At 35.7% G+C, this 23,775-nt stretch overlaps 1 protein-coding gene across 1 annotated transcript in view; it reads left to right on the forward strand.

Annotated features, from left to right (window-relative positions):
* The window catches only part of LOC150108627 (uncharacterized), a 327,730-nt gene that overhangs the window by 126,326 nt on the left and 177,629 nt on the right, over positions 1-23,775 (forward strand). Inside the window, exons 4-5 of the mRNA XM_090390495.1 lie at positions 371-466; positions 22,553-22,673. Coding sequence (XP_090246621.1) covers positions 371-466; positions 22,553-22,673 — 217 coding nt within the window. The remainder of the gene's footprint in view (positions 1-370; positions 467-22,552; positions 22,674-23,775) is intronic.

Consider the following 23,775-nt stretch of genomic DNA (forward strand, 5'->3'; position numbering starts at 1 on the left):
ATATCATATCAGTACAAGAACAAATAAACAGTCAAAATAACATTTTTTGACATTAATGAATAATCTTAAATAAATAAAGGATACAGATGACAAATAGCCAAAATTTTTGTATCCTTGTTCATTCAGTATTTGATGAATACTGAATACTGTGAGAAAATAAGGATTGTTCATATGTCTCTTCTCAGTTATCTTCCTCTGACAATTATGCAACTTTTTAGAACATATTTAAATTGTGAAGAATGGACTAGTGCAGTAGATGACAAGAAATATGTTCATTGCCGATATAAAACTACTTATTTATATATGTATCATTTTCTGTAAAACTATATTCTGCTTTATGAATCTTATATAAACGTTTTGTAAATTCCAGATTCCTGATGTTGTTTGTCAACTTACTTCTCTAGGAACCCTCTATTTAAGGTTTAATAGGATACGTTTTGTTGGAGAAGAAATTGCTAACTTAAAAGTAGGTGATTTTATTTATTTTTAAATGCGCTTAGTTTGAAATTCAGTTGATATGATAGTTATTAGAATAATGTTATGGTTAAGAGGCATCTGAAGAAAATTAAATCTTTATTGAAAAAGTCCTGACTTTCTATATTTTGCTGCAGCTGTTTTATTATTCTTATTATTATTAACAGATCTCCATGGGGATCATTGAATTTACTGGCAACACATTCCACTCACCCACCATTAGCCACTCTTTCTAAAAAAAAAAAATCTGCTCTTCACTCTATCCTTTGGTTGGACTTGGATTCATAACCCATTATAATGTGATGAACCTTTCTAAGGACTTTTGCCAAGGAGTCAGTTACAGAGGCATAAGAATTTTTAATTCCCTGATCTTGGGTTTTTCATCCCACAAAGCAGTCATACTGGCCAAAGAACTCATGCAGTTATTATCTTTGTCCAACAGTGGAGGATGCAAAAAATTAGAACTCTTGTTCTTTTTGTAGATATGTGCTATGAGTGCTCTACTCCAATCATCTGGAACTCGACCCTCTAACAAGGCCTTCTGAATTATGCAGTGTAGCCACTGTAAAACTTTTATACCTCCATATTTTAGCATTTCTGGTCAAATATCATCTACTCGAGCTGCCTTTCCATATGTCAGGTTTGTGATAGCTTATTCTACTTCAAGTACAGATATATATTCCAAATGACATTCTTGTTGAATGTTTTCTGCCATTTAGCAATCTTTCAAAGTGGTTACTCTGTACATCAAGAATATCTTTATCTTCAGTTTTCATGTCCTTTTATCATCTCTAATTTCTTTTACAGTACTCTTTCCTCTATTTCTGAGCTTTTTCAATAGCCTCCAACCTTTCTGATATTTATTTTATATGTTCTTACCAAAGTCTTCCCATAATTTTGTTTAGCAAATTTTACACAATGCTTTGCTTTCTTGCATTTTTCTCTGTATTCCCTAAGAGCTCAAAGCTGACTTACTTTTCAGGAACTTTAGATATGTTTTCTTCTTATCCTTGACTGCCTCTTTAACTTCTTGAGTTCATCATAGAGTTCTGAGTTTTCTTTAAGGTTTGCCTCTTGTTTTCAAACTTAGTTTTTCTTGAATAATGTTTGTGTATTTGAGTCTACAGTTCACATCCGATAGCTGTTCAACTTTGATTCATTTCAAGACTTTCTCACACACCCTTCTTTTCAATATGAAGTTCAATTTTATCCTGTTCACCACTAAATAGTTATCACTTCTATTTCAAATCCTTTGTATACTCTTGTGTTCTGAACCAGTGGGAGAAGATGACTGTTGACCATAACATAGTCAGTGAGACTTTTCTTATTCCTTGCTTCTTTTCTCCATGTGAATTGGTGCACATTTTTATGTTGGAACATGGTGTTAGTAATAACTAACACCATGTTCCAACTACCCCATTATTATTATTAGTAGAACCTTCTGTGGGATCATAAGCACAAATACATTTCACTGTCCAGTTTCCCATTCTGATATTAGCCCACATCACTCTACTTGATATTGCCTGCCATTTTAGATGATTATTCTCATATTTACTGTTTAATATTATAGCTACTCTTTTTTTCCTGATTTTTATTTCCTGAATATAACATCTTGTTGCTTAGAAAGATCTCACCTTTTTTTGTCTTCTTTGTTTTGGTACCACCTGTTATATCGATCTGGTACTTATCTAGTTTGTATGCTAGTTTTTTTTCCATTGACGCTTCTTATTGATTGTGCCAATCTTGATATCTGCTGCTGTTGTTGAGTTGGGGTTTGTTCCAGTAGCTGACCTTTTGCTGTTTGCCTTGGTTCTCTGACAAAAACAATGGTAGCCTTGTTGGGTGACACCACAGCCTACATGAAATTCTGTCATGTTATACCATCATTTTGCGTTGTGGTTTAAGCCAGTAAGAATACAATTTGGTCAGCTTAATCCCAAACCAGTCCATCCTTATTCGTTCAGTATCCAGGTAGCCAACAAGGTACACCACGCGAAGGTGAAGATTGGACATCAGGCCAGAAGCCCTGGTCAGTTCTCTGCATTCCCCAAAACACCACTTGGAGGTCTCCTCCCAGTTATCCAGCCCTTAAGCACCCTATGCATGAATCCTTCATTCTCACATTTTTTAGGATCCCTTACAAGGTTCCAACCAAATACAGTACCGTAGATATGTCATCTTATAACAGAATTAATAAACAAATAACATAGATAGCAGAAATAAGAAACAGATGGCATCTGACACAAATATAGCATTGTTTCTCATCATCATTGCAGTAGTTGAAAAGCCAATAAAGAAAATGTCACATTTCTTTCTTCTATTTTTTTTTTTTAAAAAGTATTTATTAAGAATGACAGAATCTCCTGAAATAATTAAGAATGTATATTACAATGATATTCTTGTCAAAACATCATATCAGCAACACTCAGAAATACTACAGTGAGCTGCATCTGTTGGGGGTAGGGGGGGTGCTAATTATGGTGTTACCTCATTAATCACCTAACTGTTCTAGAGGTATGACATCAGAACAGATCTCTTTGATATTTCAGATGAGGAGATATGTTCAGATCTTAAAGATCAAAAGGTGTTAGGCATGAGGCACATCCTAATACATATGATGATCATCTGATTCCACAAAGAATATCATCCTTACCTTTAACACATCCAAACCTCCAATACTGGTAAAAGCAAAATATCTCAACATTCCTGTCAGCCTGTACATCCCTAATCCATTAAGATGCTTTAAGAAAATGCATTAAGATAAATATCATCATGTCCATGCTTGCCATGGCTCTACCATTTTTGCTCTGTGTAATAGTAAAGAGCATGATAATAAATCTTGATCTCCAAAGAAACTTAAATATGTGAACTGCGAGGGAGATCACTAAGCCTATCCCCATGCATGCCAAGGATGAAAAGAGGATACAAAAGAGAAAAAAACTGAACAAAATATCTCATATCAGGATACAGAGCGGGAACTAGTCGCCACAATACTTGTCCTAAAATCCTTTTATGCTGAGAAGGTGGAAGTTAAGAAAATATCAAATGCAATACAAACCTATATGTCTGTTCCACCATCCAAGAATTTCAGCATACCTGAACTTTATTGTGAGTGCTTCTGCTTGGAGCACACTGCCTAACCTATTAGTCCTACTCCTGAAGAAACTAACGTAATTCTGCTTAATGAGAACCCACTTCTTAAGAAAATTATAGCTAAGGCATCACTGAAAGAAAAATCTCTAGACATCCCCATAGAAAACTTTATACCTCTGTATTCACTGAATGAAAAGAATTGACACAAGAATTGATCCTGACTTCAAATGATGTATTAAACACTTTTCCAGAGGAAAAGATAGACATTGACCATTTATACTTCTCAAAGTCAATTGGCAAACACAAGCCAGACAAAGGTAAACCCTGAACCTCTTGGAAATGCAGACATAGACACTTGTACACTTTCAGAATATAGAATTCTGAAAGTGTACAAGCCAGAAGAATAGGAAATTCTTATAGTGGGATAGTTCCACAACAGTTCCACTATAAGAATTTATAGTGGAACTGTTGTGGTAAAAGTATTTCACTATTTGTAAGAACAGCACTAGATCGGCTTATGGAGAGTCACTGTTCATACTTTTTTCTTTGACGCATCTAGCATAATACTCCTCTGGAAGTGGTACCCATCTGCCTCTCTGTTTGAATTCTTATTACGATACATTCCATTTATTTACCACTGAGTTAACTCATATTGCAACTGCCTTAGTCCATAGCTCTTATTTGCGACATTGACTCACCACTCTACAGGATAGTGCCATCGTGAATAGCTTGACTGTTAATAATGACCTTTCTCTCTCTCTCTTCTTAACAATGGACGTACTACATTCTTTCATATGCCTACCTACACATATTCTGCAATAGATCTTACATGTGGTTCCCTGCCATTTTGCTGCTGCTGCCACATATAGAGAATGTATGTGGACCCTGTTTTTGCAAGTATATCCTCACTGTGACCATGCTCTCCTACATAGACTCCCGCATGGAAAATTAACCCAATTGACTGAAATACTTTTTCCCATCTTGCAAGATTTACTGCTGAGGGAGTCTGCGAGTCTGCCAGACAATTATCATTGAAGCAGTGTATGCAAGAGAGTGCTGAAAGTTTTTTCACTTGGTTATACTATAAATTAAAGATGCCAAGAAATTATATGCTTGGTCTCATCCTTTATCCAAGTGTAAGCACACAAACGTTTGCAGTAATGACTTCACATCAATTGTCTTTGTATGCTATAATTCAATGCACATATCCTTACAGACATGTACGTAGGCTGTTCAATAAGTAATAAGACTATATTTATACAGTCGGATTACCTTTAATCGTCATCATTTACATGGTCTTTTTCGAAGTAGTTACTTCGAAAAAGACCGATGTAAATGAGACGCGATGCATTTGTCCCAATGTTGCGTCCACTTCTTAAACACATGTGAAAGTCCGTTTTTTGAGAGTTCTTTCAAAACCGCCTCCGGCTTTTACACATACTTTGTTGCTTTCGAAATGGCGGCCTCTTAGTGGTTTCTTGAGCTGAGGAAACAGCCAGAAATCGCACAGTGCGAGATCAGGACTGTATGGAGGGTGTGGTAGGATATCTGTGTTGTTCTTCTGCAAAATGTCCACTACACAACCATCAATATGTGGCCTTGCATTATCGTGGTGCAATAAGAAGCCATTCTTCAGCAATGGACGCTTCCTTTTGACGTGCTTGATGATAATCGCTGCTGTGTTGATCATTGTCTCTGTGACGGACGTTCAAGATCTTCCACATTTTGCCTTCCTTCCTTAAAAGTTTTATGCCAGTGAAAAACACTTGCCCTCGACATTGCTTCATCGTGGAAAGCTTCGTGTATCATGTTAAAAGTGTCCGATGCCGATTTTTGCAAATGCACACAAAATTTAATCGCATAACGCTGTTCCAAGGACACTTCCATTTCGAAGACTGGTTGCGCCTCGTAGGCGCACCGAAACAAGCTTGTGTTTAGTCACGTGATACTCTAACACATCAGCCTGTATACGCCATCTATCAACCTCTTTTGTTAATACAGATAGCAACATTTCTTTATTCCACAGAAATTAATATTGTGATGAATGGTTTCGCCACAGTAAAATTAGTCTCATTACTTATTGAACAGCCCACGTATAATGCTATGCATTATAGGAAGGGCCATTACCCAGACCAGTTTCAACTTTTATATCAGTGAGAGCCAGACGAAAAAGTGATACCAGGATTGAAGTAATGCAGAAGTCAAATTTCCATATACAAGTAGTCAAAAGGCATCACACTTTTTTTTACTAAAATACTCTGGATTAGAGATAGATGTCAAAAGTTTTTTCACTTGGTTATACTATAAATTAAAGATGCTAAGAAATTATATTCTTGGTTTCATCCTTTATGAAACCAAATAAGTAAATAAGTGTAAGCAAAGTTTTACATTAAGTAACTTCATGACTGGGCTAGTTGTATAAAGAGGCTAATGAAATAATGCTCAGCAGTATATACATCTGAAAGGAAGTGTGCTGTCCATTATGGGATACAAAAGCATTTTGTATCCCATAATACCTTTGTTTATTAGACATCAAAAACAATCTTGAATCCAATTTCTGTCATCTCTTTACATCATTTACACCAGTGCGAAAGTTGTATGAGATAAAATTCTAATAATGAAGGGTGAATATAGAACTCATGGACCATTTACCCTGAAACATAAATAGATGTGTAGTTGCTAAACCCAAAACAATCGCAGGCACTTTAGAGGAAAGCTTACCTGGAATCTGAGCAACAGTTTTGCATCCTCCTGTGTTTTTTGATACTGAAAGAACAAAAAAAATAATGCCCTAATGTTTCAACAAAATGGGCTAAAGCCATTCATTAAGGGGGAACTGAAAACAGTTTCTCTCAATCTCTCTCTCATGCCAGTGCTGTAGGGTCTAATAACATTGATTATGAAAAATTAAACATTTCCCACCATTTTCTGTACATCTTTTTTCTCTTCCTGTACAACAGCATACTTATTGAGGAGGAGTTTCTGGATTCCTAGTTATATCAGTTATCATTGCCATCCTGTTTGCTCTGAACAGCTGTCTTTATAAGATATTGGAGAACATAGTCAATGCTAGATTTCTGTGGTATTTAAAAGCAAGAATTTTTTTCTTTAACAGATAGTTTGGCCTTTGTAGACACCACTTGTCATTAGACCATTTGGTTAGCTAGAAACATCTATAAGAGATGCATTCCTGAAACACAAACATCTGCTTTCACTTTTCTTTGGCATCAAAAAACTTTTGACATAGCCTAGAGATAATGAATATTACAAGACCTCTATAATCTAGAAAGTGGGAAGCACGTTATCCTAGCTATATTGCCAAGACTCTCTTAGGTGTGACACTCTTCACCATCAAGGTAAACTGTCATCAGACAACCTCCTCTCATAGAAAGCAATGCGTTTTTTATGTTGACTTCACAATTTTTGTGATTCATGTAACACAAGCGTTTCTGAAAGGCAAATTCAACAAGCAGTTGATTGTATCTGTTATCAGCTTTTAGTAATGAGTTCAGTTTTCTACCAGAAAAAAAAAGGTGTATATGCTTCTTCCAAAAATATACTCCAGACCCAAAGTTAAGGAGGGAGCAAACCATTATCCTAGTAGCAACAGTAGCCAGGTTTTGGGGACTAATTTTTGATGGAAACTTACATTCTTTCATACCTTGGTCAACTGAGAGAAAAATGCAAGAGAGCATTGACTATCTTATTTGTACCATATCCTGTACAGAATGGGGTACTGGTTTATGTCTCTTGCTTCACCTTTATTGTACATGGATGTCCACTCAAAGCATGATTATGGGTCCCAAATCTATGTTTCTGCAAGTGACCCTATGATGGGTGAATCCTCTCCCACATCAATGTATAGGAACAGCTACTAGTACATTTTGCACCTAACCCATTCGGAGCCTTTACGTTGAAGCAAACAAATCTGCTCTGTTGCTTTGGCAGAAACAGTTGTCATTTAGCAATGCGATAAAATTGAAGTTGTTGCCTAATCATCCTATGTGGACTAGTATTTTTTTCCTGCATTGCAAAGTTCAATATCTCACATAGGCCACCTCTCACTTATTTTGTATGCATGTGAAAGAGATTATGCAAACAGTTGGCATGAATGCTGAAAACATTGTCTGCACTGAATACAATAGTACTCTCCATGGCAGGTTTGATGTCCATTATGCAGCCTTTCATTGTGCCAGTTAAAGAAGTTGCACAATCCATCATCACTCTACTTGCAATTGTTTAACACATATAAAGCAGAGTACTCTGATTTCTTTTATGTCTACACTGGTACACATAATTCTTACTCCTTCACAAGACTTTCAATCTTATGAACAATCCACATCCAGTGCTTTATGATATTATACAATTATTGTATCAAGTGAGGATCTTTAACTTTGATATTCAATTGTGCCAGATTCCCATGATTCTGGTGCAGCTTGGTGTCCAGCACAGTTGAGTGCATCTGTTAGATTAGCTCATAGTTTATCTGTATGCTGTTTGTTAGTCCTCTATAAAGACTACAAACAGTTAATAAGAGTTAATGCTAAATTGTAGTGGATTAAATCTGAAAAAAATTAGCATTAGCTAGTCTATGTAAAAAAAAAACAAAAGAAAAGAGGAATCTGTACTTGCTAAGCTCTACATATGTCACAGTCACTTTTTTAACTGTTGAAGGCTGATGTCCTATCTATATGTGAATAGTGTAACACTCTTCTTATAATATACAATGTCCATATATAAGCAATTATCCTCTGACTTCTATTTGCAATCTTTGCTACATGGTGCCTGAACTACAACTTGCTCTCTGCTAAACTTCAAGATCCATAGCCAGTGTGTTTCTTCTGGCATCATCCCACCAATATAATATGCCACTGAATATCTCATTACACCAAAATGCAAAACTTTGCATTGTCACATGCTCACATTTCCAGCCTATTTGTATCATTCTGCAATTATTGTATATCAGCTGCATTTCCTGCTTATCTTTGCATCATGAGCATATGCCACCTGTCAAATCCTTCATAATGTTATTAATGTAAAGATTGAATAACTAGACCAAGGAACTGATCTCAGAGATACACCATTGGTCACATTAAATTTGCAGTTTCACATTCCCCGTATTCAACTACCATCCTCTTATCCAAACTAGTAGTTTATAATCCAATCCCATATCATCTAATTTATGCAACAGCATTCTATGGTGTATCGATTCACCACCACTCCAGAGATACTGATAGGCCAATAGTTAGACACATCAATCTTTGCACTACCCTTGTGCAGTGGGATTATCATACACTCTTTCTGCTCCAGTGAAATCATCTCTGGGCTGAGGCTCAAATTATACAACCAGGTCAAAGGAACAGCCAGTTCAGCTGAACAATCTTTTAACTTCCATACATGTGCTGATATCCCATCAGTTCCTAATGTTGAATTCTTATTTATTTTTTGAAACAGCTGTAGTACCCCCCTCCTCATATACCTGTTTCTTCCTCCAGTAAGGTAGCTTTAAGCGCTATGTTGCATACACAACATGAAGTTATTAACTTTTTACTAAAAATTAGTTCATACAAAAAAAAAAAAATGATCATCAATGTGATTTATATGTAGATACTGCATAATTCTATTTTTTATGTTGTATGTAATATGTTATTTATTGCTGTAACCTTTTTAATAATGCAGTACAAGTTTTGCTGTCCTTGTGCTAATAAACTGCAAACCAACCATTGTTAGGTCTGCTACACTTTCAAATTGTCCCTGTTAATAACTTTTTTGCCTGTGTGCACATGACAAATAGTTGTATTCTGAAGGTGCTTGTTAAAAAATTAACAATATATCACTAAATCTTACCTGGAACACTCACTAGAAAAATCCACTTTTAATTCTTCCATTCATTTTATTTCTCTTCTTATTTTTCCATCCTATCTTAGGATGGGTTGAATTTCCCCCCAAGGAGGCTTGCAGCTAATTAATGCAACTGGGTCACCACTCCTGGCTGTATTTCTGACTGTAGTCCATGTGTATTCAAAACGGGGCTGATTTGCCTGTTCTGGGGGATGAAAAACCTGAGTTTCCGGGCAAAAAAACCCTCCTACCTTCATATGAGACCAGTTAACTCATCTTTTGTCGAAAGAGACCAGATAGAGGTTCCTCACGTAACTGACAGGACTCGAACCCAGGTCTTTCCGACCAAGGGGCTTCGTCTTTGTTGAGTGAGCTACGGGGGCTCTTTCTTCTTATTAGTAGTTACTATAAGAGCGTCTTTTCCACTCTACTGGCATTTGACCTCCTCACCAAGGCCTTTCAAATTAGTATATTAGTAATAGTCTTATTCTCTGTTCAGTATACATATAGTATGTATGTACATATTGTATATCAAAATATATATTCCCTGTTTGATTCATCTTGATCAAATTATAAAAATATGGAAAACAACGATAAAACGAAATATCCATTTAATCCAGAATCTTTAATACAATGATGTATGGCCATATTATATTACAAGATAAGAAAGATGACCTTAAAAAATTAGTTAATGAATTAAATAAAATTAGCCAACAATGCAATATAAAGATTTCACAAAAAAAAAAAAAAAAAAAAAAATCCATGCCAATATGCAGAGATCATAAAATATCTGCTATTTTAGTCCTAACTGAGTTTTAAAGATTAGAAAGCAGCCATTCTCCACCGTTAGCTGGCCCAGGGCTATCACTGATTTTAGTAGACATCTAAGTACAGCAAATTGCCATCATCTCATGGTCCCTAGCACTATATTATTATAACTTTCATCATTAAAACTTTGAGGATAAAGCTGGCTGCCTGTCATTATAGTGTTCTCACCATTCTCTCCAACACCTTTTACAACACTGATCCAGATACAGTGAAGTGTTGGTCTTGGCATGCCATCCTTTGAGTGAATAACTCTAATTCTACTTTTATTTCATTCTTCTTAGAACCTTTTCTGTTACAAGGCCTCCACTAACTCCTTGGAACATTATCTTAAAACATTCAGTTATATATCATTAAGCTTTATTGTCATATTAATGCTGAGTTTACTTATATACCTTCACCATTCCATCGCCACTCTAGCTTGACACAGTTATCAGACTCACTAGCATGTCATTGTTTAATGAACTGCTCATTAAATATTCTGGCTAGATCTTCTATCATTCGGATATCTTTTCCTGATCATTCTTTTTTCTACTGGTCATATTAAAAAAAAAAACTAGGATTGTTTATGATCTAAATGACTGAGCACTGCTCACAGTGTGCTTTCCAGGGGCATATATTCAGGATGTTCTAGGTATATGTGTCTTGTATGCCCAGGGAATAGCAACATCATTAATATTATATCTTTGCATTTATTCATGTTAAAGACTCTCCTAATTGTCTCCTGGCTTTGCATGATTCTTAAAATTAAACACAATATACTAATGCTTCATGAAAAGGGCACTTTTTGATGCATAAACATTACAATTGCATTCATGTTAATAGCAAGGGTGCGCAGTCACAAATATGGATACCTTTGAGCCCTTTGGACAAATGTACAGATGGCACAGTGGGTCAAATTCTTAGTGTTCCACTGGTTTTAAACCACCCAGAAGGTGAGGCAGGCAGGGTGGGCACGTACACGCTGAGGCAATAGCACCCAGAAATCAGTGGCTGTGATTGGTTATTGTGTCAGCCAATTCAATTGAACGTTGTCATTTGTTGAGTTGCTGTTTTTGTTTTCTGAGTTCATCTGTTTTGTGTGCAGGAAGTGTGAACTGACTTATTTAGGACACCTTTATAGATAAGTAATTTTCTATAAATAATTTAGAGCTTTTTGCCCATATTTACAATAGAAAACAGTTGTCAACGATTTACTGAATGTCCCCTTTTCTGCCAGAGCTTTCACATATTGTATGATTGGTTATAGTCGTAGGAGGTTAGAACTTTACAAATACAAATAAGTAAAATTTGATTTATTAATGATACTTGTGACATAATGATTAGAAATATATACACGTTAGCACAAGAATAATGTTTAATTTGCCAAATATTTCGGTCTGAATATTACAGACTATCTTCAGTGGCTATATAGGAATAGTTTTTAAAAAACAAAGTGGAATACGAACAATTGATCATTCATACATAGAACCACATGATGTCATATCGCTAAGTATTAGAAGAGTAAACATTTTTAAAACATAATTAAAGATATTAATTCAAAAATTCATATAATGATCTTAAATAACATTAGACTGATAAAAAAAAAAAAAATAATAAATAAATAATTTAATGTGTTATCCTGATTAAACTTTCCCGAATTTTTGATATAGATATACTTACTTCAACGTCCTAGCTTGAATCGTAATGACTGTATATCTGTATCAAAAATTTGGGAAAGTTTAATCAGGATAACACATTAATTTTTTTTTTTTTTTAATCAGTCTATAAGATCATTATATGAATTTTTGAATTAATATCTTTAATTATGTTTTAAAAATGTTTACTCTTCTAATACTTAGTGATATGACATCATGCAGCTCGTTCTATGTATGAATGATCAATTGTTCGTATTCCACTTTGTTTTTTAAAAACTATTCCTATGTAGCCACTGAAGATGGTCTGTAATATTCAGACCGAAATATTTGGCAAATTAAACATTATTCTTGTGCTAATGTGTATATATTTCTAATTAAGTAAAATGAGTGATTTCAGCCTTTCTTTGGTTCAATCCAGAAAATTAATTTCCCAAGTGATTACTTTTTCCAATTTCTGTGCATATTATATGGCTGTAAAAAATGTATGCATGTCAAAATTCAAATTATCCGTGTCTCACTCTAGTATTTGCCAATGATAATCTAATCTCACTGCGAAGCATAAACCCTTTGTGCTTCTTACATAAATGACTTGCACAACGCATAGCTATTGTTCATTTGACCTTTATGCTTTCCATATTTAAGATTATTAATTGATAAATTAAAGTATTCAAAGTTATCCTACAATTAATTGCATTGGAGCATTTAAGATGAGCACTGAGGTGCTATGCACTCTTAAAACTTTCATACATCAATAAAAATGCAATCATACAGTCAAATTGATATGAATTTTGTAGTGCAGACTGCATAAACCACACGACAGCACACCCAACCTAAATGGGCATGTGATGTCACTGATGCTTTCCTTTTCCATACCAAACATACCATATTCCTAGTCTATTCTTTATATTCCTCATGTAGTTGATTATCGTTACCAATGGAGTCACAGTTTGATCACAATCGTACTGAATTACCATACTTCCATATCAAGTTCACCATTGAATGTGAATCTGCCAACAGTTTTCTCTTTCTGGATACTTAAATAACTCACACTTCTCCAGACAGTATTCAATTTTCTGCTTTTCTTCCTTTACTGGCAGATATATCCATGTATTTTCACATCATTATCTCTCATAAAAAGATAGGTGTTATCAAACCTCCTAGTACATAGAGTTCATCTTTTGTACTGTTTTAAAAGAAAAAGTAGACTGAAGCACTAAAACAAAAATAAAATCACTATGATTGCTAATGGATATGACCAAGTCCCTCTGTCCAGGGAATTCATGATAAATGTCTTTCCTCAACCAGGTGTTAAGAGTCATGATGTTAAGGAACATCAGAATAAATAGTAAGAGTTATTTACAGATTTAATCTGTGCACCACCTTGAAACCATTTGGAAACTCCTTTTCTATTATCCACCAAGAAATAGCCCCTTCCCCAATCCTTTCCTTGTGTTTATTGAGCACCTTGTTTCTGTTGACTATGTAGATTTTTGACCATGCATAGTCTTGCTTAGAGAATCCAGGAACACCAAGACATTATGAAATTCATTGAATCATGATAAGCGTATCCTTGAGCTGTCTAATACTGTATGATCCTTTTACTAGCTTATATGTTTCTGTCATATTTCCTCTCTTCCATCTGTTATTCAGACTTTGAAGTCTGAGATTCACATTTAAATCAAATGTGCATATGTTTAGGTAGTGGGTCGAAAAAGTTTCTTCTTTCCCCAACCCACTACCTATACACAATACTAACTTACTATAGGTTGATTAACCAACCTCTTGTGTATGAGGCAAAAAAAAAGAAAAAAAAAAAAAAACATGCTAGATAAGTACGACCAGCTTATTAAGGTGATAGAGTATGAATATTAGTTCTGGAGTTCCAACTCTAATACAGCTGGAGAGATACCATCTTAGTCAGGACACTTATTAGTATCAAGTCTATTGAGTTATGATTTGGATTCTCTTCTGGCAAACCATCAGATGAGATGCTGAAGATAGTTTGTGGAATAATAAGAGGAGATATGCCTTGGTCGTATAAACAAGATTTGGAAGAGCAGACTGATGCCAAGAGGTCCATCTTATCTTTAGGAGATGTTACCACTATTCCATGAGTGTGTATGAGAGAGAGATGGGGTGGGGGCATATATGATAAAAGTTTTGCACAACAACCTTAGCAATGGACCAGAAGGTTCAGTTGCCATTTGAACAGTAGCCAAGGTTAGTGCATTTGGCCCTTTAGATTTTTGCAGTTGTTACAGAGTGTAGCATAAGTTGAATGCAAAGTTGGAATTCTTATCTTGAGTTATTGAACCTATGTTACAGCTTTGGCACATTTGTTAGAAAGCCAAGGCTTGGATAAACGTCAAGACCTTTGAGTGCAATTGAGAATAAAGCAGCTCTTCCCACCTTACTTGATTCATCAAACCTTTGCCTCCAGAGGTTGTCAAAAGGATACAATGAAGATATTTAAAGTCAAAGAGATAAATGATAGATAAAAATATTTTTTTTTAAAAAAAAAGAGACATAAATCACTAGAATAGTATGTCTAATAGGATGCTGTTATGGGTATTCCAGGGAATGCAGAGATTACTGATTATGAAATGTTTAGACAAATTAGCTGAGCAAGTAAAAGGAAGATGAACCTAATGGGAAATTTTAATTATAGAAATGTGGATCAGAAAGAAGAGAGAGTGTATAGTAACAAGGAGAATGAATTTGTTGAGTTTCTGTGTGATAACTATCTAAAGCAGCATACAATGGAAACAACATGAGGTTTTTGATATTAGATTTGGTGATATCCTCACAGGATATGGTTGTGAATGAAGTATCAATCCTTCCACCTGTTGCGAAAGTGATCATGAAGTATTCGTTTGGAAAGTAGTCAAACAGGAAAAAGTTATCAAGAATGTCTATATGTGAAACTATAAGGGGGATGTTTATGAGAAGCTCCGTAGTCAACCAGCATCTGGGTTGATGAATTATGCATAAAAGGTGTTGACAGTGCATGGGAAATGATAAAGCAATATCTAACAAAAGCAATGCATAACAGCATACCAAGAGTTAAGTGAATAAACAGAGTAGGAGAGAGATGGATGAACAATGACATCAAGCAAGCAGTGTTACAAAAGAAGTTATGAAGTATAAGACAGTTTGCAGTGAACAGATGCATGAAGAATATAACCTGCAGGCCAGAAAAGTGACAAGCATGGTTAAAAAAGAAAAAGTAGAATATAAGAGGAGATTGGCCAGTCAGGCCAAAAGCTAATCCAAAGGAATTTTTCTGCTATGTGGCAAGCAAGGGGATTAGATGTTAATAAGGCTGTGGGAATGGATGACATATCACCACGTATTTTTAAAGAATATACAAAAGCGTTAGCCATGCCCTTGACCTGGTTATTTAATGAAAGTCTTGCAGTGGAGAAGACCGCTAAGGAGTGAAAAGGAGGCGAAATAATGCCTCTCCACAAGCATGATTTGAGAACAGAAATTATAGACTGGTCTGTATATATCCAGTTGGGATCAAAGTGTTGGAAAAATTGGTTAGAAATAGAATACAGGACTAGGTTAATGGACATAAGATTTTCTATGATGATCAGCATGGGTTTGTGAAGGACAAGTGTTATTTTAGCAACCTTTTTGAACGATACCTGCAAGGTGTGTATGATGGAGCAGCGTCTCAGAAAAGAAAACTGACCAGTGGTGTGCCTCAGGGTTCTTTTCTTGGGCTCCTACTGTTTAACTTATTTGTTAATGATATTTCATGTTAATTGACTGGAGATCTTCAAATGTTTGCCAATGATACAAAGTTAGGTAGAATTATCAGGAGTAGTGCTGATGTTAATTCTCTACAGGAAGATTTTAATAGACTTTTAGCTTGGACAAATGAGTGGGGTTGCAGTTTTAATATTAATAAATGCAAGGTGTTACACTTTAAGATATAGAGATATGAGGCTACTGTACTGTATGGTAGATCTGGACTTCAGGAAGTGGATGAGATTTGGGATCTTAGAGTGATGGTAGACAGTAACTATAAATTCACACGTATGCCATAGTAATTAACTTTTTAATAATATGTAAATATTTCGTCTTAATATCATAAGACATCATCAGTAGTTATAAACAACAATAGGAATTACATTAAAAAAAAAAACATTAGTATTCATGCTTAATTGGAATCCCTCTATGTATATACAGTAGCATGTTTAAGGACTAAATACTATTATGCTGTAATTAAATTAAAAGTGATAAATTTATTTTATACAGTTGAGGATAACAATTTCCCAAACTTTTGGATAGTGAGACAGTCATTATGGTTAAGATTGAGTCTGTGTCATAAGGCTTCAGCACTTTCTTTATACAAATGCTCATGTTTATATATGGATTGAAGTAGTAGCTTGGGTGTTGCCATTGGATCCTGTGGTTGGCATTTTCAACTCTTATGTTGTGCGAGACCAGATTTGTGAGATTTGATAAGACAGATGTGGTCTTGATGTTCAGAGATGCGTTTATTTACAGATCTTCCTGTTTGTCCATAGTAAGACAAGTTACAAGAACATAGCACTTCGTATATGCCAGGTAGCATCAGTGGTGAGAGTTTGCCTTTTAGAGAAAGTAACAAATTGTGAATTTGGTTTACTGGTAGCAGCAAGATTGTATTTCTTCAAAATTTTTGACAAACATTCAGAGATGCCTTTGATATATGATATTGGAGTCCTGTGGGCTTCTTCTTGTCTACGTTGATGTTTTGGAGGGTGGCTAATAATTTTTTGAGTTGTTATTGGATTAAATCCATTTAGTGAGGCTGTATCTTTAATAATTTCCAATGCTTGTTTCTTCAGATTCTTCAGAGGAACAAAATTTGTGTGATCTGGATACCAAAGATTTTATTATGCCATATTTTTGAGATGGGTGGTGAGCTGATGTATTGAGGATATAATGACCTGAAAAAGTTGGTTTTCGATAGACCGAAGTGGAAATGGAAAACCATCTTGATTAAATTGGATGAGTACATCGAAAATCGAGAGGAAGGAAATACCTTGCGATGATTCCTTTCTAGTGTGAATTTGATGCAAGGATGTAGGTTGTTGATATTATTTAGAAATGAGTTCTTGTTCCGTATGACTCCAGACTGCAAAGATGTAGTCGTATTGTTAGTTTTGGGTCAAGAGCAAAAATTCTTCTAAGTATTCAAGAAAAAAGTTGGCTAAGTTAGGTGATAAGGGTGACCCATTGCTGTTCCTTCCTCTTGTTTATATATTTCATTTTTCCATGTGAAGTAACCTGATGTGATTGTAAATTTGAATAATTCTACAATATCAGATGGAAATTTTTGGGTTAACAATTTTATTGTCTCTTTGTGAGGGGTATTAGTGAAGAGAGAGACAATGTCAAAGCTTATCTGACAGTTTAATGTCTTTTATTTTTATGTGAAATTCTATGGAATTTTTGGTGATGAAGCTGATTGGCCTATGAGGGGTCAAAGAAGGTTAGACAAAAATTTTGATATTTTATATGTGGGGCTGCTTATAGATTCCACAATAGGTCTAAGCAGACAGTTGCTTTTATGTAATTTAGTTAGGTGAACCATATATTCTAGGAGGTCTTGCATGGTATGTTTTAAGTCTTGATGGTTTCCTGATTTATGGATGTTGTTTCATCCAGTAACTTGTTGAGTTTTTTGAGATGCATTTTAGAAGGATCATAATTAAGCTGTGAGAGTATCTATTGCAATCTCAAAACAATAAATTCCTTTTCTGATCATATGAATTAGTATCTAAAACTACAGTTGTATTCCTCTTTTTTTGGCTTTTTGTGATAACTATGTTGCTATTACATTTTAAGGAGTTCAGTGCTTTTGATTCTGAAGGTAGGATATTCAATTTTGATGGTTTGGCATCATAGATCACTTTGGCTATTTCGAACCATAGTCTGTTGGCTTCAAGACTAGTCAGATGACTGGTGTTCCTTTCAATGTTATGTATGAAATCTAGATAAGGAATATGTTTGGATGAAATGGCAAACTTAGGACCTCATGCTAATACATTCAATTCATCTTCAGTTAGAGGATGGCCAGATAAGTTAACAACCTATTTCTCAGCTGGAATAAGACTTTCTTATATAGAGAAACTTGTGGAGTTGATTACTGTCACATACATGTGAATTTATAGTTATGAATACTATGAGCAACGTAAATCTCAATAAAAAATACCTAACATTACTAGAACTATCTAAAAAATTACAAGCAAATTACCTGCTGAGAAATGGGTTGAGGAACTAAGTAAATTTCTTAATTTTGCCAGGGATTTGAAGGTTGTCTTGATGTTGTATTTAAGTAGTGTGCTATCTATTTTTTCTGAAATGCCCTAATGTAGGCTATGTCATTCTTGTAATCTTTTTTGCTTTTTTATAGCCATTTTTTACAAATGTTTGTCTAATGATTTCAAATTCTTGGTTCAGAGCTTGTTCATTGGAGTAAATTGTTGGCACTTAAATCCCTAAAAAAATAACCCAGACGTGATTACAAAAGCAGATAAAGGTAATTCGACCATTGTCCTTGATTGGACAGCACACCTCGATAAAATGAACCTGTTGGTATCCTACCCCAACATGTACCAAATGGTGAATTACAATCCTACAAATTGCATCAAAAAGAAAACAGAATTAATCAAATCGGTGATCAAATGGCCAGAGGAAACAACCAAAAATTTAGTCAGCATTTTGCATATGTATCATGGAATATATTTCAAGACAGTCCACAAATCAGTCTGCATTTCATCCCTATTTGTTATGTGAAATAAATAACATTCTTGATATGTCTTAAAGGTGTTTGTGTAATTTTATATTAGTGCAAAATCAGCAAAGGAAGATGACAGGTAAGAGAGTTACAAATGATGTAAAAATAAAATAACTTTCCTAGATTGAAACAGGACATAAATAACTAATCAACAGAGAATAAGGTAATAACAGTTAGTAGTATATGAGGGCAGTCTGAAAAGTTTGGTGAATGGTCCGATATCTTAACGGCAACATGGGCCAGGTGCACGTGCATGCACATGACTATCTAGAGATACATCGAGAAGTGCCACCAAGCGTGGAGTACAAATGACCTTCAGGGTAAACCCGTTGCAGGCAGTCGAACGTAGTCAATGTGAGAGGTAGGGTCAGTGCAATGGAGCAACGAGTGAACATCAAGTTCTGCTACAAATTGGGGAAAACTGCAACGGAGATGCATGAAATGTTGGTGCAAGTGTACTGGACTGAAGCTGTGAGCAGAAAATGTGTTTACGACTGGTTCAAATGCTTTTGTGATGGGAAGGAAACAACTGAGGATGAGCCACGTTCGGGTTGGCCCGTCGACAAGCAGAACCCCAGACATGATCAAGCGAGTGCGACAAATGCTGTCACGAAATTGGTGACTGACTCTACGATTGCTGGCATAGGAATTGGGCATTAGCAAGGACAAGTGCGCACTATCGTCCGCGAAGATTTGGGTGTGCAGAATATCTGTTCCCGGTTTGTGCCACACAAGCTGACAGATGAACAGAAAGCAAAACGGATGGAAACCTCTGGATATTTCATTACCATGTATGACCGGGATCCATCCTTTCTGCGAACCATCGTCACAGGAGATGAGACCTGGTGCTACCAGTTCAATCCGGAATCTAAGAGGCAATCGATGGGATGGCGTTCACAGTCTTCTCCGCAACCCAAAAAGAGTCACCTGTAAGACTCCAATGTCAAGACAATGTTGATCGCATTCTTCGACAACGATGGCATCATCCATAAGGAATTCGTTCCTGCAGGTCAAACCGTGAATGCCGCATTCTAGGAGGAAGTTTTGAAATGGCTGAAGAGTGTCATGAAAGGCGCACGTTTTGCAGACGTGGCTGCAATCCAAGAACGTGTGACAGCAATCGATTCCTAAAGAGGCCTTTGTTGACAGTTTCCAGAAGCTTTATGAACGTTGCCAAAAGTGTGTTGTGAAGGATGATGATTGTTTTGAAGGCCAATAAAGGTAATTTGTTTGTATCTTCTGTTTTGTTTGTTTTCTGATACCATTCACTGAACCTTTTAGACGCACCTCATATATATATATATATATATACCTTACAGAAATTGCTGCTGCAGAAGCTATGGCTGAAATGTGTTCATTCTAGAAAAGGCTGCAGTTCAGCCTGAGAAAAGAAATCAGATCATGTTTAGATATCTGAGTATTATCAAAAAGTAAGGGAAGTGATGTGAAATCTTTCTTGCAATGAAATTATACACATTTGTGTTTTGGTAACATTTAATGCATTAGTTATAGAAGAACCTGAGACCTGTAATGACTGGACACTGAAAATGTTGTGGTAGTGAGTTTATTCACTACCACAACATGTAGTGAATAAACAGAGAGGAAGCAGGCAATCCAGCTGCAAAAGGTTGAAGATTGACCATAGGATGGTAGTTTGTTAAGATCTCTTTGGCTAACTTAATCTGATGGCCTTATAGAGTTACCACATAAGTTTCTCCATACTTTCCATGGCTTGACTCCACAGGTAGGTAATAAATGCTAAAAGATTGGCTATGAGTCAAGAGTGGCAGAATCCATAGTGTTGGTTGCTAGTTAGTGGTGAGCCTCAAGGTGGTACAGAAGGCAGCTGTTAATGACCCACTCTATAATTTTTGAAACAACAGAAGTTAGCGCAGTTAGTAGTTTGATGACTGACTTTTGTCATCATTCTTTGGAATGGGCTGAATGCAGTCTTGTTTTCATGCTAATAGGATAGATGTTTGAAAAGTTGAAGAAGTGATATTGGGTAGGATAGGAGTTAATTCTGGAGCAAGTGTTAGCGCAATAGGTGGTACAGTACACCCACAGATGCGAGACCCTTCGACACTTCTGCGCATGTCAGAAGAAGGAGAGTCCATTCCAATAATAGGGTAATCAATCTGTATTGTGGGATGAGTTGATTATTATTACACGTTGGAAAATTAATTTCTCTTTTATGTATATTGTAGTTTATAAAGTCGTAACTATTTTGCTTGTATAACAGTTCAAAAATTTTACGTATAAAGCACGTGATTTTGCATGTTGGTGACCAATTTGTACATCTCCTTATTTCTTTTTCCCCTTCAATATGAATTGACTCTTCTTGGCACCAAGCCAACTGAGGTTCTCATATCTGTGGTCAGGCAGTATGCCTTCAAGGCCAGATGCCTTGTTTTCAAAGTTATTCAAGATTTCTTTCTGGCAGAAAACTAGGAAGTGGTGGAGTGAGTAGTTCTTGGTAAAGTGAGGGTACTTTGAAGTGGTCTTTGTGGCATGAATTGAAAGAGACGTATAGTGCCAGTAGGTCAGCCTTTTAAGTGATGTGACAATAGCACACCAAATGTGAGGGTTGAGCATAGGTGAACAAAAGTTGTGCCTGATGGCTTTGATCAGAAGGCTTGACTACCATTAGAATTAGGGGTAAGTTTGTGATATTTGGCCCTTTCAGAATCAGAGTTAGATTTATTGATGGTTTTTCTGTACTTTTTGCAAGCTGTAATGAAGTGTCAGGCCATTTGTGATATGCTCAATTTTTTTTATGGACTACCTTAGAATGCTTGTTTGAGAACCAAGGATTGGATACTGGTTGAGAATTTTGTGTGCAGTGAACAATGAAGCCCTTCAATCCAGTTATAATGATTTCTATTTTTCAATCTGAGCAGGTTTTGGGACCAGCTTTTAGGATGTGTAGAGCCCCCTTATTGAGGGGTTTACGACAAATTTTTAATATAGCCGATTCATCACTCTTTGCTGCATCCCATAAGGGCAATATTCAAGACTGTAATCCTTGTGAGTTCACGAGGCTGGTTTGCCTGTTCTGGGGGATGAAAAACCTGAGTTTCCAGGTGAAAAAAAACTCCTACCTCCGTATAAGACCGGCTAACTCACCTTTCATTGAAAAGACCTGATAATGGTTTCTCACATCTGACTGGAATCGAACCCAGGTCTTTCCGACCAAAGGGATTCACCTATACTGACTGATCTACAGAGGCTGTGTAGATCAGTCAGTATAGGTGAATGAGTCATAACAGCCATTCCATTTGGCACTAGTATAGCCCAAGGACACAAGACTAAGAATTGTTGAGTGAAGGAGACTTGTATGAGGTTGTGGACTGAATTACCACAACCTCATACAATCACTTACAAACGTATCACCGGCACAGAGAGAAACCCATTCTCCCAACCACACATGGCCTTGATGGGCATACGACCGTGATTGAACTTCTTTCAGACACAGGTGGGCAGATTAAATAGCAGCAAATTTATCACTCACTGATTCACTACTATCATTTCAGTTCTATGTACTAACCAGCAGCTAGCTTACAGAAGCATTTTTATCTTTATCCTTGAATATTGGAGATCTGTGTGTGTGGAGAGAGAGGGGGAAGTAGAAACCCGAATTCTTGTTCTGAAGATCAAACATGCCAGTAAGCCACTTCAGGCCTCCAATAAGCAAGGTGGTTGTGTTTCACTTGGTCTTGTTTTGAACTGTCTTTTATGAAAAATGTGTTCCTTACCAACTGTGTGATGGAGGCATATTATAATCGTTTGTAATCCTGATTATTACAATTGAAGAAATTTTTTTTTTAATTTTATCCTTCTCTATTTTTAAGGATTAGATTAAATGTTGTTGTTGTTTTTTTTCCAGAACTTGACGATGCTTAGTTTGAGAGAAAACAAAATCAAAGAACTTCCAGCTGGGATAGGAGAACTTGTTCAGCTGGTTACATTTGATGCCTCCAATAACCATCTAAAACATCTACCACCAGGTAACACTTTAATGGCAATGAAGCCTTTGGCTCTTCATTATAATTAATACTTGAATTACATTTTAAGCTCTAAAAAGTTTTCCTTGGTTTGTTAAAAACATGCTTATATATTTTATACGAATGGACAAGCATCTTTGTGTATCTTGTTTCAAACAATTTCCCCCCTTCCCACTGCAACAGTGTCATTTTGTCAGGAGCTTCTTTCTTAAACATGTTTATAGATCCTGATACCATATTTATTTGAATATAACTCAGACATTTTTCTCCAAAATTAAAGTTAAAAAATCGTGGTGTGAGATATGCAAGATACATGTAGGGATTTTCAGAAATTAAAGTTTTTCAGGAAAAAAATTGATATATAATTTAATTCTCAGTATTCATTATAATTTATAATTGCTCACATTATTTATAAAATAAATGCATTTAAATTTTAATTATCGTTATTTACGCTATCGGCCATTCACCTTCATCACACGATATATTTGAATCTTTAGCAACAGTGCTTCTGTAATTAAATTTAAACAAATTGTTTCATTATTGCTCGTCCTTCTATCATTTAGAAGATCACTATGATTTTTAAAAAAAAACTGAAAATAGGTATGACTTACCAAGAATCTACTATTCACTATCACTGCTACCAGTCTTGCATAAGTAAGATTAGTGCAGTATTAACTAAAGATCGTGCAACTCAACAACAAAGGCAAGCTGACGATTGTTGAGTTGGAATGCTGATTCTCTTCAGCTGAATTTCAAAATATCTGAAACTGCCATAACAACATTCACTATTTGTTTCTTAAAGTTTTAAACTTTTTTTGTGTGCAAGGTATATGCGAAACTTTTTTCTTTTTTTTTTTTTTGGTGAAGTAAAATTAGGGGTGCGAGTTATATTTGAGTAAATATGCATACTTTGACTGTGACATGCCACTAACATTCTTTCTTTCTTTCTCGGATTGAATAAGAACTGGTATCCACATATGGACAATGGTGAGATAGGAGATTGATTCAGTTGAATCAATATTGATTTATCATTGTACGTTGTAACTGAATGGATAGAGTAAAATTATTGGGAAAGGGGAAGACACGTCAGACATTGACTAGGCTA

The sequence above is a fragment of the Typopeltis vanoorti genome, chromosome 3 (assembly GCF_054136105.1).
Source record: "Typopeltis vanoorti isolate ZY-2024b chromosome 3, IOZ_Tvanoo_1.0, whole genome shotgun sequence".
Taxonomy (NCBI): Eukaryota; Metazoa; Arthropoda; class Arachnida; order Uropygi; family Thelyphonidae; genus Typopeltis; species Typopeltis vanoorti.